Below are 18,667 nucleotides of genomic sequence, written 5' to 3' on the forward strand. Positions count from 1 at the left end.
TCCTCTCTATGATTGATGAATTTCGTTGTTTTCGCTTCTTCTCTCCCTCATTTGCCTGAAACCATTACTTATCATATGTATTATTATGCATAGCAGATCTAGACGCGATCTATGACCCGGTTCTACTTTGTCTTAATGTATTTTATGTGTATATTGTTTTTGAGAGTGACTGTGTATGATGATTTCTTTTAATATAGTCTTTGACTCAACTTTATTTCTTCTAACCTTAACCTTTTACTGCTGCGTAGGGTGTTCTCTAAATATGGAAGGTAGTTAAATACTACAGAGATTAATAGACCCATCTCCCTGGAACTTGGTGTGGCTTCTTCCAAGTGATGATAATAACTAAACATAACCTCTATTCGTGCCAGGAGTTGCGTCTCTCTGGCTTAACTCAAAATTCAGAACAATAATGGTTAGACCTGTATCTGTCTCTGTTTCTGAAAAAAACGCGGAAAAAAACCAGCCAATACTATGCTTTTTTATGAAGGTACATACAGTGCGGGCGACAAAAAGTTTTGGAACATAATTTTAATTTCACTTTATGAAACTTTAAAATTTGGGGAAAATATATGTCCCATCAAATAGACAATGGACTGATTGCATTGATTACAGGGAGTCATTGACAAAATTTGCTATCACACCTAAAGATCAAACGACCTATTTATGTCATTACCCACCTCCACCGCTTCCCTGAGCATAACTAGGGAATTTATTTCAAAAACGGAGACATAGACAGGCCTTAGACATAAAGTAAAAGATATTGAAAATTCTAAGTTACATATGTAGAGCGATGTTTCATTCTGATCAGACCAGATTCCTTGGCTCTGGTAGGCAAGTTTGTTTTTTCGCTAATAAGTTGGGTTTTTTTTTTGCATAAAACAAGATCGATTCCCCGTGTCTCAATTTTTTTTTAATGTATGGGTTGTAGGTCCAAAATACACAAAAATAATTAAAAATCCACAAAAAAACAATTGTTTGTACTAATTGAAAAAGGGAGAGGGTATATATAATACGAATTAAAAAAGGCAATTAGGAAGAGAATTTCTGTTATTATGTTTGTTATCTATCGACAAGTTTGACTAAATTCGAGAGTTTTTAAATAGTTAGAAATAAAATATATCCTACGGGTACATCCTTGTTCAACAATATTTTTATATTATAGTAGATGCAGGGAACTCCTCAGGATTATATATTGAAGAGTTGCGTATTTGTATACGCGTATTTAGTTGCGTGACGTTCTATACTTTGCCATTCTTATTCGTAATCTTTAATCATGTGTATTTAATAAGTAAAAAAAAGTAAGAAGTGAAGGATTATTTCAATGGGCTAAAACATCATTAAATAAATTATTAACGTATCATGTATAATATATATTATATATGTTAGAAAAATTATTTTTTTTAAATGTTATAAATTCCACAGTTTTAAAGATAATTACACACCCGGGCAACATAACATAGGTACACAACGGGGTATTTGTGCTACTACAGCAGATGCTATTACCTAGTTTACATTAAAATTTGGTTCAGTTGTATTATTTTTATTTTTTTATATTTCAAAATTTTTCAAATACGAAAATGTTCTTTTTTCACATAACTTGCATGATGTCTCTCGTACGATAGGGCGGGACATCTATTGATGAGATGGTCTACACTTTGCAGTTCTTCCATACATACATTGCACATTAGGCCTATGTCTTTCCACTTGCTTAGCTGGGCTAAGAAAGGGCAATGCCTAGGGTAGGCCTGTACAAAGAGTATCAATTTTTCTCTTCCGAGTTTGATACGCTTCGAATTCGGCATATTAAGCATAGTATGAATATGTTTTATACTTTGATCTTTTTTACATCGGTCACACCAATATTGATAGAAGAATCCATGCAATACTTTCTTTATGTAGCTTGGAGGCGTCCAAATAGTAAACCGGTTTTGGCTCTCTCTACATCTCTTCGAATGATGGCCTGCCAATTCCTTTCCGCTAATATCAGAGTAGCCTTTACACCATTCTAGATGTATATTTTTCTCACTCATTCCTTTAATGATGGTTTCTTTACATTTTAAAACTTCTTTACTAGTGGTAAGTGGATTAAAGATTGCAAATTACTGATTGGGAGTCAGATCTGATTATTACACTGTTGATTGTATTTTCGTACTTGAGAAGAGCTTCTACACCTTGTGTTATTGTTAAAATCTCTGCTTGAAACGCAGATGTCTCTTTATTCAATGAAGCCATTGAATGACAAATTAATAGATCCCCTTTGGTGAAGGACCATCCAGTTTCCGTCTTCGTCTTTATACTCGTCCATAAAGATGATTGCGTTATGACTATTCAACTTCTCTTTGTGAAATCCGATAAAGTCCTTTAAGCATAAACTATGAATGAGTTATTGGTCTGAAGGATAGGCCAGGCTGTAATCTCCTTTACCTGGTTTTGGTAGAAAACTTAATTTAATTTATCTCCAGGATTTTGTTGTTATAACGAGTGATGAGGATAACTATACAAGAAGTGTATTTTAAAATCATTTACTTGCATGGATGTTCCAGAAGACATACTGAGTCTACATTGTGGGAAATGAGTTTCTGTGATATTTTTAGTGATTTGGCAGGTGATTGCGCGTAGACTTGATCAGTTTTAAGTAGACCAATAGAGTTGTACGTCGTTTTATGAAATCTTATAAGATAGACAATGTCTTTTGGACCTTTTGCTTTGCTGCAGAAACTCCTCCTTCATTATCTCTTATAAGTGCTGACGATAAGTATCCCTTGCCATAAGGTATTCATCATTGTGGGAACTACGATGATGCCTTGGTTCGAGTAGGCTCAGCTTATACATTATGCTGGAAAGATGTTTGGTTCAACAGGGAATTGATTTTGCTCTGATAGTTTTTCTTTTTGGGCACCCAACATCTATTGCCATGCTGATAGCCTTTTAAGCGATTTGGCGCACTCATCAATAACATTTGGGGTTGAACCTATAACCGGTAAGGGTGCTGATTCTGTGTGGGATCTGAAAATTTGGCACTTACCTTTTCTAAAATTTCTTGATTGCTCTGTGATTGGCATATATTTGCCAAATCCAAAAACTATATACATATGGTCGGACATTAATGGTCTAAGATCTACATACCACCCTGTTATCTCGTACTTATTGAATGTATGTTGATTCACACTTGTGATGTCGATGGTTGAACTGGCTCGTTGGGCGATGAAAGTAGGGTCGTTCACCTAGTTTATAAAAGTCCGATTGTTTTCTAACTGACTGACTTACTGACAGATTGTTTTCATCAAAGATGCATTCGAGAGACTCTCCTCTTAGGTCAGTTTCTCTACTATCCCACACTTGATTGTGGGCATTTGAGTCAATAGCTAATAGAAGTCGATTTTGTTCTTTTTCACAATGCTTAATATGACGTAACAATGCTTCATTATGAATAAGTAATGATTGGTCAAGGTAAGAAATAGAGATATACATTACTAGTCCATATATATTCATGCATATCGTGCAGAGGTCTCTGTCTGGAAATTCTGGGACTGACGATTATTGCAAATGGTGAGCAGATAGTATATTATCCCTTTGATTTTACTGAGGTGAGTCGTGGATTGTAAATCCTCTAAGAACGATACTTTTCATAATGCCATTATTGAGATATGGGTCAGTTATTAGGGATAATTATGATGTTCGCAATTGGAGCTCCGTGTTTGCTCCTTTAGAGTATTGAGTGTTAATATATGAGCCGCTAATCATCACTATTTTTCGGGTGGGTTTTGTAGCTTTTTCGGACTCTTCCTAGTTGGGTTATTAACTTCCGTATTTGGGTCCTGATCGAATTTTTCGGACTTGGCTGGGCTGTTGCGTGTTCTCTTGGCCCGTCATCTTTATTGAGAGCTTCAGTCCATCCACAATTGGAATCAGTGGCACCATCAACATCCATCGATTTTTTTCCACCACTATCAATCTCAGTTTGTTTCAGTATTATCTTTTCTGTTAGTGGTAATATAATCTTTTATGCTCATGTCACAAGTTGTTTTTAATTTATTATCATCTCCTTGATTTGGTTTTGTGGCGTCCCCCTCTACTTCTTCTTCCTCTTGTTGGATAATTTGTGCTTTCCTTGAATCTTAGGAACGAACGTTTCCTGTTGAGGCTATTCTGTTAATGAAGTCTATCAATTGCAGGGCTTTCTACATTCTTTATTGTCCTCAGCAGGCATTTGAGGAATATAAGTCCTCTTTGAAGGAGGGATTTCATTAGTTAGGCCCTCTCTCCCTCGTTTGATAATACTAGGAGCTTCCTTTGAGTCCTACTTTTTTATATCATGAACCCATCATACCCTTTTTGATTTCTTCTCCAGAACATATTGGGATCTCACCCTCTTCACCACCTGTTGTAGGCGATGGTTTCAAATTCCATACCCATTGTTGGGTCGATGTTAGGATCATCCTCCATATTTATACATGAAATAATATATGTAGTTACATATTATATCTATGTAGAGAGAGGATGAACGATATTCAAAAAGTTCCGTTAAATATATATATTTATTTTATTACAATTACTAGAAGACAAAAACACAGCTGAAACTTCTTAGTTCTTGAATCCCTTGATAACTTTCCAACGAAGAAAAGAATAGACCCAGACAGTCAAAAGTCAGCCAAAGTTACTATTTAATTGAAAGAATAGGTAGAGAAACACTTATGCCCTCTTGACTTAAATTTAATCTCACAGATGCCAGAGATGACGTGTACCTTATTACACAGAGGTTTCGTGAATCTATAATTCCCGTTATAAGATAAAAAAAATAAAACATTTACGGAAAAAGAAAATAGTTAATAATAAATATAAGAAGAAAATTTCTACTATTTAATGTGATTGATAATTACAATATAACATAAAATCACACTAAAAAAGCACAATTAAATAATAAGATTATAATAAAAATGGGGTGTAACAAGTCTCCTCTGTAGCGTTGGAATCAGAATAAATGATGTGAACTGAATATTGAAACTAATGATATATTACAGTCATAATAATTAAATGAACAACATGCTAGAATGAAACATTATATCAAATAAAATTAAAATCCCTTGCTTTATAATATAAATTTATCTCAACATGCACTTACATACAATGTTTATTTTTGAGTCAACAATTTCAATGTTGGTATTCTTTATAACTTTAAGCATTAGGCAATCCAGGTTTTATGTTGATTTGATAAACAAAAGAAGACATCAATTGTTTAAAAATATGATGGTTAGATAATTTTACATTTTAAAGCTATAATCTGTGTAACTTGTCTACTTTGTAATAAGTATTCTCACTCTCCCCTATATCAGATTTATTTATTGTACAGATCTGGTACCACTTCTGTACAGAAAATACGCGTTTGAATATCCAAAAGGAAGGACGATGAGAATATATTCATTCCAAATTACGGCAGGTTACCACATCTATTGTTCGTGTGTCTTGTATAATGTATATACAGGGTGAGCAAGCTCTCTATGACGTCACTTTAACACGCTCTCTTAGAAAAACGCTGGCACTTAAGCAGCTATTTTTTTTTGTTATATGGCTTGTTCAAACCTGGACTAGTTTAAAAAATAGAATCGATTGACGAATTCGTTGCTCTAAAAGTTAGGAACAGGGACGGAGATCTCCTTCGAATTTGTGCAGGGAGCGAAAGCATTAAACATATACATAAGAACATAACATAACAGGTTCTGCCCCCAGGATATGTCCATCGTCATGTAGACGAAGTTCACAGTCTGCGTCATGGTGCTTAGGGGGGTTAGCTCTGCAGGCCAAGTCATACCTTCTCATGTGTTCCCCTAGGCCTCAGGTTCACTTGACGTACTAGAGACCAATGTGAATCCCTGTATGTACATGGTTGCAAATGATGGTCTTCAATGTAGCAGTAGGACTTGACTCCCTCCCACAACTCCAAAAAAGTCTAAAATGGCTCCAAGAAAATTTTCATAACTTCGTCTCAAAATACTTTTGGGATCTAAACTGACATGATCTGATGGATTTTGTTTGTGGTGTTGCTCGAAGGACATAGCAACCCAATCCCCTGCAGCACCAAAAACGAAATTATAAGTTGGAACAGAAGGGTTTCTAGGATTTGCCCAGGTTACTCAAGCTTTCGGCCTCTTATAGAAAATGTAATTGAGGCTGGAGGTTATTTCATAAAATAAAATAAATTAAAATTCATCAAATATTTAGGATCTGGTTTTATTTCTTGAATCTGATAATTGGTTTTAGAGAAAATTGCGTTGGAGTCAAAAATCCTATTTGCATAACAGATAGCTTACATACCCTGTATATAGATTAAAATAAGTCTCGTTTTGAGTAACTCTTCTTCCGATATCCTATACAATAATATAGGTATATATCTACGTCTACACGCACTATAGATGTGCCTATAAAGGAAATGAATAATAATAATTTCATCTTGATCTTTACTCTATGCAAGTATATAAGTATATTTTATGAGATGATATAAATTAGTTGCACTCACCCATTCAATGCAAAATAATTACAACAATTAATCATCTCCAAAGGGTCATTGTATGTTGTAAGAGTGCAGATGGGCTAGGAGTCCATTAAAATTGCATGTCATGTATGTGTATGTGTGTGTATGTGGCACGTGAGTTTGTAGTCTGAGGACCACTGTATGAAAAGATGTAGGATATTTATCGATTTACTATGATTGGGTTTTATTTTTCTGAAATGTTTAAAACGAAACGAAAAGCAACTTAAATGGGGATAGATGAACGATTCAATTAATGCAATGTGAAAGATTTAGTGAACTAAACGAATTAGAAAAAGGAAATTTACTTTTCAATTTTAGATCTCTAACAATTGTATCAAATTTTAAAAACTATATAAAGGTTGCGGGAAAATTTTGAACAATATACTGCATGTCTTCGTAGATTGCAGGGCTGTCAAAATTCTGCAAAGATTTATCGCCATCAACATTAACAACCTAAGAATTAAATTATAGCTTCTATACTCTTCGGATTATTTCAAAGGAAGAAACAGTCTCCTCAGAAGTCAAAGGCAGTGATTTTGTTTTATTAAACTCTAAGTCATTAATTGGCACTTATGGAAAGCTTATATCTTATGAGCTAATATACCCATACCAACATGGAGCAATATTTATGGCATCTTCTATTGGATATACTACCCTTTTCTCGAAAATCCCCAATGCTGATGACAAGTCCTGTATCTCGGTGGCAAAAGAAGTGAAATTATATCCCATCTGTATCACTCCCACAAAAGAAGCTAATAAAGTCAAATCTCAAATGTTTTAGAATTTCTTACCTGGACTCTTGATTGCTTGTATTTATTTTGGTTCCAATTATTTTGATATAGTAACTTTTCAAGATGTGTTTTATTAAGGATGGTTTTTTTTTTAATATTATTGATGCACTTCGTTTTTTTTATATCATTTTAAATCAATAACACTGAATTTCCCCACTAGTATACATTACTTTTTTTGTAGTTATATTTCTTTTGACCTTTACGAAAGTTATTTTAGGAAGAAATAACATAAAACTATAATATTTATTATTGTATATTTATTGACGTAATTGTTTTGTACAAATAAAGGAACGGCGAATATAAAAATAAAGAACAATTAATGTGAATGAAATGTTAAATAGTGTACCAACTACTTTTAGATGAGATGATTTTTTTTTCTTTTCCAATTTGAAATAAAAGTAGAAAGATACTATAAAATTAATTCTTATCACTCGTAAAAATCACTGTTTTACTCAAATTATAAATTGTTAAACATGGAGTATCCCATTTATAAAAAAAATAAGAGAGGAGTAGAAAGATGTAAAGGACTTATAAGTAATAACCAACTAATTTGTGCTCCTTTTCCCCTTTTGAAAGAGAGAGAGAGAGTTAGGTAATCAAGATTATTAGTAATGAAAATAATGTGTATAATCGTCATGTAAAAAAAACCCCGAAAATCAACATGGTAACTCTGACTATTTGGAGAATGTCTGGAGAAGATCATCTACAATCATCTGTGACAAAAAAGGATGGGAAGAAGGAAATAAATTAGAACATCAGCAAGAATTACTCAGATGCCGATCCCCAATTTTACTCTGAGTCCAACAAATAGTTACAATTATAACTCCGCCACAAATTATCAGGGGTAAGCTCCATCTTTTATAAGGACACCTGAATGTTTAATGAGGGTTTGAATATAATTAAATCTCAGCAAGAAAAGCTGTTCACCACTTGAAAATTAAATAATAATAAAGACAACTGCGAATGAAAAAAAAGAGTCTATAGATTACCCATTCCAAAAAAACGGGTCCACTAAAAAAATCACAGAATTTACATCACTCACGATGTGCCTTGCTCTCACCTTCTCCTTGTGCTCTTCAACAAATCTAATCTCAACTAATGAGTGTGCTCTTTTTTTTTCTTTGCATTATTTAATAAGTCGTGGGTGTGTGAACATCAATTCTTTTGAAAGAAGAATTCAAGCCTATCTTTGGTATAAACTGTTTAAAAAAGCATGATTAAATAAATATGTATGAATTATAGTAAAATTATAGTTTTTTCCCTGTACTAATACTTTTTTTAAAGTAGACGGTTTTCCTCTTTAGAGCAGTTCTTCATTTTTTTTCTTCGTTAGTGTTAACAAGGGTCATATTTTTGTAACACGATATGTATTGCTTTCTTCTCCTTGCACTCTTACACAAATCCCATCTCCACTGATGAACAATCATAAATAACGAAAATTGATATATAATTCTCAAATTATTTAATTCATTATTTTCTTTTAATGTTGTTTCCCATGTATTTTTCAAAGAAATATTTACAATGTAACATTCTGTTTGATATTTTTCTTTGATTAATAGTAAAATCTGTTTTTTATCAAAGGGTTTTCCACTTATTACATTGCCGAAAATGATTCTTCTCCTCTGTACTACAATTTATCAAGAGTACAAAAATAATTTCCTATGCTATAAGTTTTGCTTTTTTACGTAAATTGAGACCAAATAATCATTTTTCTTTTATATGTTATTTATTAAATCTTTCACTTCTATTTGCTGAATAGTCGGTGAAGCAAATAAAGATTAATTTTTTTCTAAATTTATATCAATGATACATTTTCTTACAAATGCCTTTATAAATATTGCTCACAAATAATAACAACTACAGGGTGCACAAGCTATCTATGGCACTAAAAAATATTTTATTTTCCAAACACAATTTTCTCTTGAACCAATTATCCAACTAATTAAAATAAAAACAAATTTGGTAAGCTTGATTGATTCTAATTTATTTTATTCAAATAAATTGTCTACAGCATCAACTACAGGCTTTATATGACCCCGAAAGCGTGGGCAGGCCGTCACCACTTCGCCCCTTAGCAAATCCTGGAATTTCTTCTTGATGTGACATATAAGTTAGTCTTTGGTCTAGCAGGAGGATTGTTTGGTTGGTCGTTGGATTGCATCCTACACAAAAAAAAAATCATTGGATGCAGATCCAAGGGAGCCCAAAGGCCTGGCGGGAAAAATTCGTCAAAATTGTCTTGGAGCCATTTAAGACTTTATTTTTCGAGGTGTGGTAGGGAGCCGAGTCCTGTTGCCACATTTAAGATTGGTTTCTAGTATGTCCAGTGAGCCTAAAACCTTGGGGAAGACATGAAGAGGGTATTACGTGACTCGCAGAGCTACACCCCCCCCCATGCACGATGACGTGAGGTGTGATTTTTGTCTACATGACGATGGGCACATCCTTTGGGGTAGAAGGTAACCACCTGTAATGTTATGTTGTTATGTATATTTTTTATGTTATAGTTCCCTGCACAGATTCGACGGAGAGCTTTTTACAAATTTTTGAAAAGACGAATTTGTCAATAGATTCTATTTTTTCAAACTGATGCAAGTTTGAACAGCCTATCTATAAAAAAACTTTTGCTTAAGTGCCAGCATTTGCTCAAGAGAGCGTGTCGAAGTTGCGTCATAGATAGCTTGCACACTATGTATATACAACATTTATAATGGTGCCGAGAAGCCACTCATCTCTATGACACAGTTTCATGTGAGATTTCTCAGTATTTAAAGGATTTGTTAAGTTTTTTCATGGCTTTTAACTATTTATCTTTCTTTGAAATTCGAAACGAGCTTATATAAAATTAATATATTGTTGTTGTTTTTTTTTCTTCATAACATGACTTGTTTACATTCTGGGAAAATATAACGATTCATCATTCCTTTAAAAATTAAAATCTAAAGTTTTATAAGTGAAAACGCTCTTAATAAATATTTTTCCTTATATATATTCAATAAGATGGAATGGATAAAATGATTGGCCAAAACAATATCCCTCAAGGAAAAAAGAAATGAAATCCCAATTGAGAAGATTAACTTGTTAATACAGCCATTCTCTTCTCTTTCCTAGTTTGTATCTTTTCTACTAAACTCCTCTTTGGTAATGGCTGAAATTTAGATCAAGTTTACGTGCATCCCAACTTGGTCTCTCTATTGCGGTATGTTACAAAAGAGGGAACACTCAAATCTTTTTTCTTCTCCTCATATTAAGTTGATAGAAAAAATGGTCGATAAGCAGTTTCGTGACACATAAAACGCCATAAATATGTACATCTCCTAAAAAATTAGTTTCATGACTTTTTCTTAAAGACATTAGCAAAATTTACCCGAATAATGTTCTAGAGGATTTAAACTAGATTGGCATTACAAAAATTCAATACAAACTTGCAATATACAGTTTCATATAGTAACTTAAAATGACTTTCGAATTGGCTTCGACGGTTTGGGCCAAAAATGACCCTTCTAATTAATATATATATATATTTTTTTAAACAGTTTTTAGTCAGAATTAGTTTTTATGAGATGAAGCAGTTTGCAATAGAAAAGGTAATTAACTGCAGATTTGCGTGGCAGTTTAGAGCAAATAATCACGCCTTTTGGGTTAACGATTTTTTTTTGAAGCATATAAGGAAGCTTGTACATCAATCTATTTAATTGTGAAAAAAATATAATGATATGATATGAAGAAGTTTGTGGTCACGAATAAATAATAGGACTATTTTTTTATCTTCAAATTGGTTTTGACGTTTTGGACCAAAATTTAACAAAGAGTGTATAAAAATTGATGGACGGAATCAGTTTTTATGAGATGAAGGTTTTTGTAGCTGCTATTAAATTATGAGAGGAATGTCATGTTTGTGTTATGCTCATTCCTTTCCAATCACATCTAGGAAAGTGTATGTTTTCATTTTTCAAAAAATTTAAAAAGAAATTTGGGTTAGAAATTTATCAAATATTTCCACAGACTTTTTGTTTTCTACGATCCCTGTAAAGATTGTCGAGAGTTTTTTGACAATATTTTGCATACTTTTGTCAAATGTCCTTCGGTTTCCTTTTATACTGAAATTTGTTTCTCTTATTATGTGTGAAGTGGGGGGGAGGGGGGGGGAGGATGTTAGTAATTTTAAGAAATTTTTTTTGTTCTGCTTTCCTACAAAGCAAAGAAGAAAAATCTCTGAAAATTGGGCAATATATTTCACTCTTTGGAGCACCCATGCTCTTATTGCCAATAAATTCGAATGTGGAGAACCAATTTATAGTGAAAACTTAAGAAGAATAGTTTTGCCCCTGCAGCAAGATATTTTGCTTTTCCTTTGAAAATACCATAGATGCGTGGTATTTCCGGGGAGCATCTATTCACATTGTGAAATATAAATTGTAAGATTCAACTATATATATGATTAGTTTAAAAACAATAGTTCGGATGTATGAACGCATTCATTGAGGAAGACTAATGGACTGATTATGATTTTTTTTTTTTTTTGGTGTAAGGCTTGGAAGTATCATTTTAAGGTAAAATGCTGATTTATGGTAATATAACGTAATTATATATACATTATTTTATGGTTTGTATATATATAATATCTATGATATGAATAAAAATAAATAAATAAATAATTGTTGACAATAGAAATTTTGTTCTTGGCTCAATTATTCTGAGTTGAATTGATTTAGATGCGTCAAATTTTTACACAACAAGCCTATACTTGTCTTCTATTGTTTGAATCTTTTTATGGGCTACACTTTTGAATAAAAGGTATTTAATGATAGCTCTATACTCGATGTTATCCATTCTCACAAAAACAATCATACCAACTCCCTAAAACGACTATTATATGCGTTCAAAAGGGCAGATACTTTAGTGAGTATTTGTCAACAAATGCTAGATATATGTGACTAGCTTTTATTTACGAGTGCTTTCATCTACACGTTTTTAGACTTCCCTCGTTTATTGGCAGTGTTTGTCCTATAATTTTTTGTTTTCTAACCTGTTCTAAAGGCATTGTGCTCTTGTCCAAGGATTTAAATCAGACTCTACGTACTATAAACTCAAAAAATGTATTATATAGGATTTGGATTAGTAAATTAAATTATATCTATCAAATACCTACGTTTAGAATTCATGTCATTTCATACTCTGTCATTGATACTTATTTTGATAAAATTATCAATTCAATGAATATTATAATGATTATCTATTCTCCAAATAATAATTAACAGGTGGCCCCATGAAAAATAAAAATTGTTAGCTACCAGAAAGCCGAGAACCAAAGCCTCAAGTAAATCACAATTATTTTTTTTAAATGTACATATTAAGTTATTATTCTAAATTCAGCCATTCAAATAATATAGGATTAATTTTATAACGCTAATAATATCATTATCATCTACGTTGCTACTATTCCTGAGATAACATCTTGTTACATTTTTTTCCAAAAAAAACTCGTTAAAATAATTGGTTAAGACCTTAGAAAACTAATTTGATAGTGGGAAATACTACTCCGTATTGTTACCCTTCTCTCTGTATATATGTAATTAGGGTGGTTTGTTTGTCTACTTTTTTCAAATTTCGGTTATAGGTAGTGCGCTAAAGTTGAGATACAGTATGAAAATAAGTTACGCAAATTGGATTTTCCTACAAGGTTACCTTTAGATCACACATCTCGATCAAATTATGATAAAAGACAAAACTCTTTACTTAGTCAATACGATGGGGGCCTGTTAAGTTTTTGATCTCAACGTCAAGATAGTAGTACCTAACCTAATGCCTACATTAGGATAATTAAACTCCGTTAGTTATCAAAGGTAATGGACATTTTTTAATTTACAAGATTCATTCTTTTTATTGCTAAAAAATAAAAGATACATAAATAAATAGCAACGGATAAATTCATGTTTTAGTATGAGTATTAACAGTTGCAACTGCTACAGCCGAAGATGTATCCATCAATTTTTTTAACTCCTCCTCCCAAAGTCTTTCCTTCTCTGCCAGATGAAGCTGATATCTCTCCCATTCCCTGTTATAAGTCGGAAATTCCCGAAAGTCATTCCATGTCATAGAGTCATGCGAGTGGAAAGAGGAAGTCATGCGATTTGTAGAGGAGGCGGAGAGGAGAAGTTTGGACTTTTCTCTTTGGAGGCGCTTCTTTTTCTTATGTAGAGGCTTAGACTCAATAATCATTTCTTCAAGTTCATAGGTGGGGTCACAGTTAAGTCCAGTTTTATCAGGAACGAAGGAATTTGGAGTAGTTTTTGAGGAGTCTATCTGGATGGAGTGAAGATAGGAAGAACGAAGGAGAGTCGTGTAGTTGGAAGTCCGTTTCGTTGGTGACAAGGAAAGAAGATTGGAAATACATTTGATAAAGCTGTGTGACCAGGAAGAGGGGTATTTGATCCGGTCTTCTAAAAAAGAAGAAAAAAAATACAAAACAACAATAAATTTACATTGATACTAAAAAAGTCTACAAATGTCTGCATTTGGAAGTCAAAATCAGGGGTGCCTGCAGGATTATACATATATTTTTTGGGGGAGGCTTGGTTTTTGTATGTTACTCTTAAATTTTTTTGAAAAAAAAAACAAAAAAAAAACAAACAGTTGCGTCCAAAGTATATATAAAATATTACAGTTTTTGGAAAAAAAATGTAGAAAATTAAATTTTTTAAACAAAATAAATAAATCCAAAGCTAATAACAAAAATTCTGAAATCATATTTCAACACTAAATTTTCAAAAACAAATTAAAAGTTATAAATTATGCAGAAATTTCTTTCAAAAATCGATAATTATTCACAAAAAGACTAATTTAAAAAAAAAAAAATTTCAAATATTAAATTTTTTGGCAAAAAAAACCTATAGCTGATACCTAAAAAAAATTTAAATTAAATTATAAGACATTTAATTTTTTATTTTGTGGAGGAAATCTTCAAAAATCCATAGTTATTAACAGAAACTTAATGTTTTTGGAACTCTTTTTCCAAAAATTAATTTTTTTGGTAGTTTGGATATTTGGCGGAGGAGCGGACATTCCTGAACTTACCATTAATTAAGCTGATGATTGCAGAGAGAGATGTACGGGAATGTATTTCAACAGGTCGATGCCCAGCAATGATCTCGAATATGGTCACGCCCAAGCTCCACCAATCCACTGCGAAGGAATAACCTTTGGAAGGATTAACGCCTGCGTTAAATACTTCAGGTGCCATATAGGGTTTGGTCCCAGAAAGTCCGTTCGTTGTTCCATCTGTTTGTAAATTATATTAATGTGGATATATATATATCGTGTGTTTTGTACAAGTTGCAATAGAAGAGTTAGATTAATAGTTTTTGAGAAATGTTGACAGGGTATTTGTGATAAAGATAATACAATTCCTTGATGTTCAATATATTAATTACGTAATGGGGCTTGAACAAACTAAAAAAATATTATCCGCATAGAGTTGTGAGAGTATGGAGTTTTTTTAAGAAACATAATAAATTAAAAATATTATTGTACTTTTTTTGCTTTCTAAATAAAATTTACCAATAAATTGTAGAATGTATATATGTAATAGAGTTTGTGAGTCTTTCTTTTATGTTTGCCTACACTGTTGGACATAGGAGGCTGAAATTTGCAGAGGGGTGATCATTTTAATTATATTTTAAAATATAAAACCAGAGGTAAAAATGTAAGTCATACCTTCCGTAGATGATTCCTGCAAAAATATATATCATTTTGCTACATTGTCGTTCTTTTTTCTTGATGATATATCAAATAAATTATGCGTGTGCTTTAAATTGAACAAAGAGTGTATAAATATTTAGTAAAAAAAACTAATGTTTTTGACACTACAAGTTCAAATACTGGCAAGAATAATGGAACTTATGTTCTACTTGAAAAATTACTAGGCAAAAAAACTTTTACCAATTGCTTGAAGACACCAAGCAATGGAATTAGTTATTGTAACTGTTTTCCAAGAGTGTACGGTTCCCATATCGTCACCATATATTCCTTTGTTCAAAAGATTTAAAGAAAATTGGTCATCAATCAACAATCTAACTATAAACCAGAAAATGCAGACAAAGATGTGACCAACTTTTTTTTTTTGAAAAGACTGAGATAGTACAAATTTGAATTTGCAAAAGATAATCCTTAAAAAAATATTCAAGAGACAAAAAAAAGAACTATTAAAGCTATTAAACTCTTTTCTTGGTGATGTTCCTGAGCGTGGAGCGTTCAGGTCGCCTTGTGCAATTCGTCATGTCAGTTGGCTTTCAAAAGTGATATATTGTCTCAAGATTGACATAGTTAGTTATTAACTCAAACTGACTCCATGGGAAAAATGAGAATTGCGTGATTTTTTTTTTTTTCATTGTAAGTCATTATGTCAATGGATCTAAGCCCTCAAATCCTCCTTTGAACATATCTCAGTCTAATGAAGTTGTTAATCGAATATTTTTCAATTAATATAAATATTTTCAAATCCATCACTTGTAATTTTCCCAAACATTTTTAGAATTTTCGGAGGAACTCGTTGTACTCGCTTTCTTCAATGATTGAGTAAGTTTAAATAAAAAAACAAAAATGTTTAGTTCTCTCAAAGTATTTCAAAGGAGGCTAAAAAACTTAATCAATGATTTTATGTTTAAAAATTATGAATAGTTTATCACCAAGGAGTCAAAAAAAAAAAAAAAAATCTGGAAATTTTGGAACTGCCGGATAGTTTTTTATAAGTTTATCCAGCACTTTCGAATAGTAGGGAAGACTACATGGAGGCAACACAACAAGTTGCTTCGCAGTACATATACAAAAATTAAAAAAAGTCACAACTTCAATGGGATCTACAAGTTGTAAAAACCATTGAAGGATCTTCCCCACAATCAATAAGAAAATACTTAGCAAAAGTCATAAGCATTTGTCTAAAACTTACTATAAGAAATTATATAAATTGATGATATCCTAATATAATATAAATATACTGCTTCAAAAATAAATAATTTGAACTGAATAAATTTTGTATGTAAATATTAATATAAATATACTGCTTCAAAAATAAATAATTTGAACTGAATAAATTTTGTATGTAAATATTAATAAAAAAAGATCTTCTTCAATAATTTGATTGATATTTCATCAAGAAAACAGAACAAAAATGTATTTAAATGATATTTTTTATAGGTAATATTTTTGACTGGGGTGATCTACATTTTTATGTCTTTTATGTCATATTTATCAACTCAACAGTTTGGTTGCAATATGCTAAATAAATTTTAAAAGGGTCATGAGGTAAATTTCCATCAGCTTTAATTTATGCTATTTTGAACATATAAATACTATTTTTTTAAATAATTATAATATTTACTTCATTATATTGTTCGTAAGCTCATTTTTTTGATGTTACAAAAAAACATTAGTTTGAAGTATATGGGCAGTATTCAAGAAAACATTGAGTTTTTTTCTTTAGAGATGTACATTTTCAAAACTTTAAGGCCGTTGAGCTATCCAAAATATCTTTCAAAACTGTGGAAACTTTTCTTAAATGTTTTTTGTACAATTAGGAACCATTTAAGTTCTTAATTATTTAGTATGAATTGGCCTTGTAAATTTTAGAGGTTTAAAAAATTGCCAATTTTAGTAGGAAGATAAATTTTCTATATTTTTTTAAATATATTGAACACCAAAATTTGTCCATTCATATTTAAATGGATAAATAATTGACCTGTTAGAGTCCTATGTGTATTTTCAGCTAAAAAAGAAGGAGTACTAAGTACCAAAGCATACCTGGTCCAGAAAGTTGAATAGCAATATTGAAATCTGTCAAATGGGCATGGCCCATTTCGTCTAAAAGAATATTTTCCGGCTTCACGTCCCGATGTACAATATTTTTCGTTCTGAGGTAATCTAAAGCAGAAGCAATCTCAATCAAGAGGGGTGCAACAGAGTCCTCATGGAACTTGGAATACCCATTACACAAGTGATATCTGAAAAAAGAAAAAAATAATAATGTCTGGAAAAACAAAAGAATAAGAGAGGGCTGACCTTAAATCCCCACCTAAAAGCGGTTCCAAAATGATAAAAAGATCCTCCGAGTCTTGAAATGTAAACCAAAGGCTCACTATAAAGGGATGATCCAAGTTTTGGAGAAGCTCCACCTCTGCAACAACGTTTTTGACGGCTTCGTTCCGGATACATGCCTCTTTATTCACATATTTCATTGCAAAAAGTTGATCATTGTCCCTCCTCTCCACGAGACACACCTTCCCAAAGGATCCGCGACCAATGGCACGAAGTATCTCAAAGTCATCAAATTTGACAATTTCTTGAGGGGTTGAGGATTTGGTCTTTTTGGAGCTCTTATTTCCCATGATGTTTTTGTCGTTATCCGGGATTAAGCACTAAAAGCATAAATGGAAAATAATATATAATTGAGAGATTAATCATTTATATGTATTACAAAATAGAATCTAAAGCCTTATAGTCCATTTTTATTTGGTTCTAACCTTGAATCATTCATTTTTGTGGTGCGTCAACACAAAAGCCTACAATGATTTTTCTCAAAATTTGTATCTTTCCGACTATTATTGTTCATTTCTATTTTCAAATTATTCAAATTACCTATTGGGCTTACTGCAATTAGTACTTAAGAGATCCCAAATTGGTCGTCACATTAAGAAAATGAAAAATTGATTGATTTTATGGCTGTAAGGGCTCATATTGGGCCCAATATAAGTCTCGTTAATCAAATGAAAGTTATAAACTTTTTATAACCTAAAGTTCTTGGTTATCTTAACATATCCTGCAAATTACTACCTATGGGAGTCAAAATTGAGCGTCACATTAAAAGAATGATAAATGGAGGGATTTTGAGGGCTATATTTGGGGGGCAATATAAGTTTCTGAAATCAAATAAAGGTTTGAAACTATATTTAAAACTGTAGGGTACATTAACTGACCCCTGCAAATTTGTGCAATGAACTTATAAATATATCTATAGACTGTATGAAGTGAAAAAGAGAGAACTCATGGTTTTTCCTTTTCCTATTTCTTTTATTCAAGATTGTTTATATGTTGACAAATTGTATATGTACGCACATCTATAGTTAGATTTTTTTTTATAAAGGCTATATAATCTAAAGAGACAGTTTATCTCTATGATACCTCTGGGATTGACAGATCAATGAACATTTTCCATATTACTAAATATTCTAAGGGAATACAAAAAAAAACAAGTATTTTAATTAAGGAGGATTAGATCAAAGTGGAATTTAAATTGGATTTTGATTATTTTGACATTACAGTTTGATAGAAATGAGATATATTTCCCTGG

At 31.9% G+C, this 18,667-nt stretch overlaps 1 protein-coding gene across 1 annotated transcript in view; it reads right to left on the bottom strand.

Annotated features, from left to right (window-relative positions):
* Positions 1-13,179: 13,179 nt before the first annotated feature.
* Positions 13,180-18,667, bottom strand: part of LOC121124652 (serine/threonine-protein kinase 32A) — a 64,385-nt gene continuing 58,897 nt past the window's right edge. Inside the window, exons 2-5 of the mRNA XM_040719833.2 lie at positions 17,380-17,735; positions 17,122-17,321; positions 14,401-14,604; positions 13,180-13,766 (exon numbers count right to left, since the gene is read on the bottom strand). Of these exons, the coding sequence (XP_040575767.1) occupies positions 13,255-13,766; positions 14,401-14,604; positions 17,122-17,321; positions 17,380-17,705 (1,242 nt within the window). The 5' untranslated portion in view covers positions 17,706-17,735 and the 3' untranslated portion in view covers positions 13,180-13,254. The remainder of the gene's footprint in view (positions 13,767-14,400; positions 14,605-17,121; positions 17,322-17,379; positions 17,736-18,667) is intronic.

This window comes from Lepeophtheirus salmonis, chromosome 9 (assembly GCF_016086655.4).
Source record: "Lepeophtheirus salmonis chromosome 9, UVic_Lsal_1.4, whole genome shotgun sequence".
Classification (NCBI taxonomy): domain Eukaryota; kingdom Metazoa; phylum Arthropoda; class Copepoda; order Siphonostomatoida; family Caligidae; genus Lepeophtheirus; species Lepeophtheirus salmonis.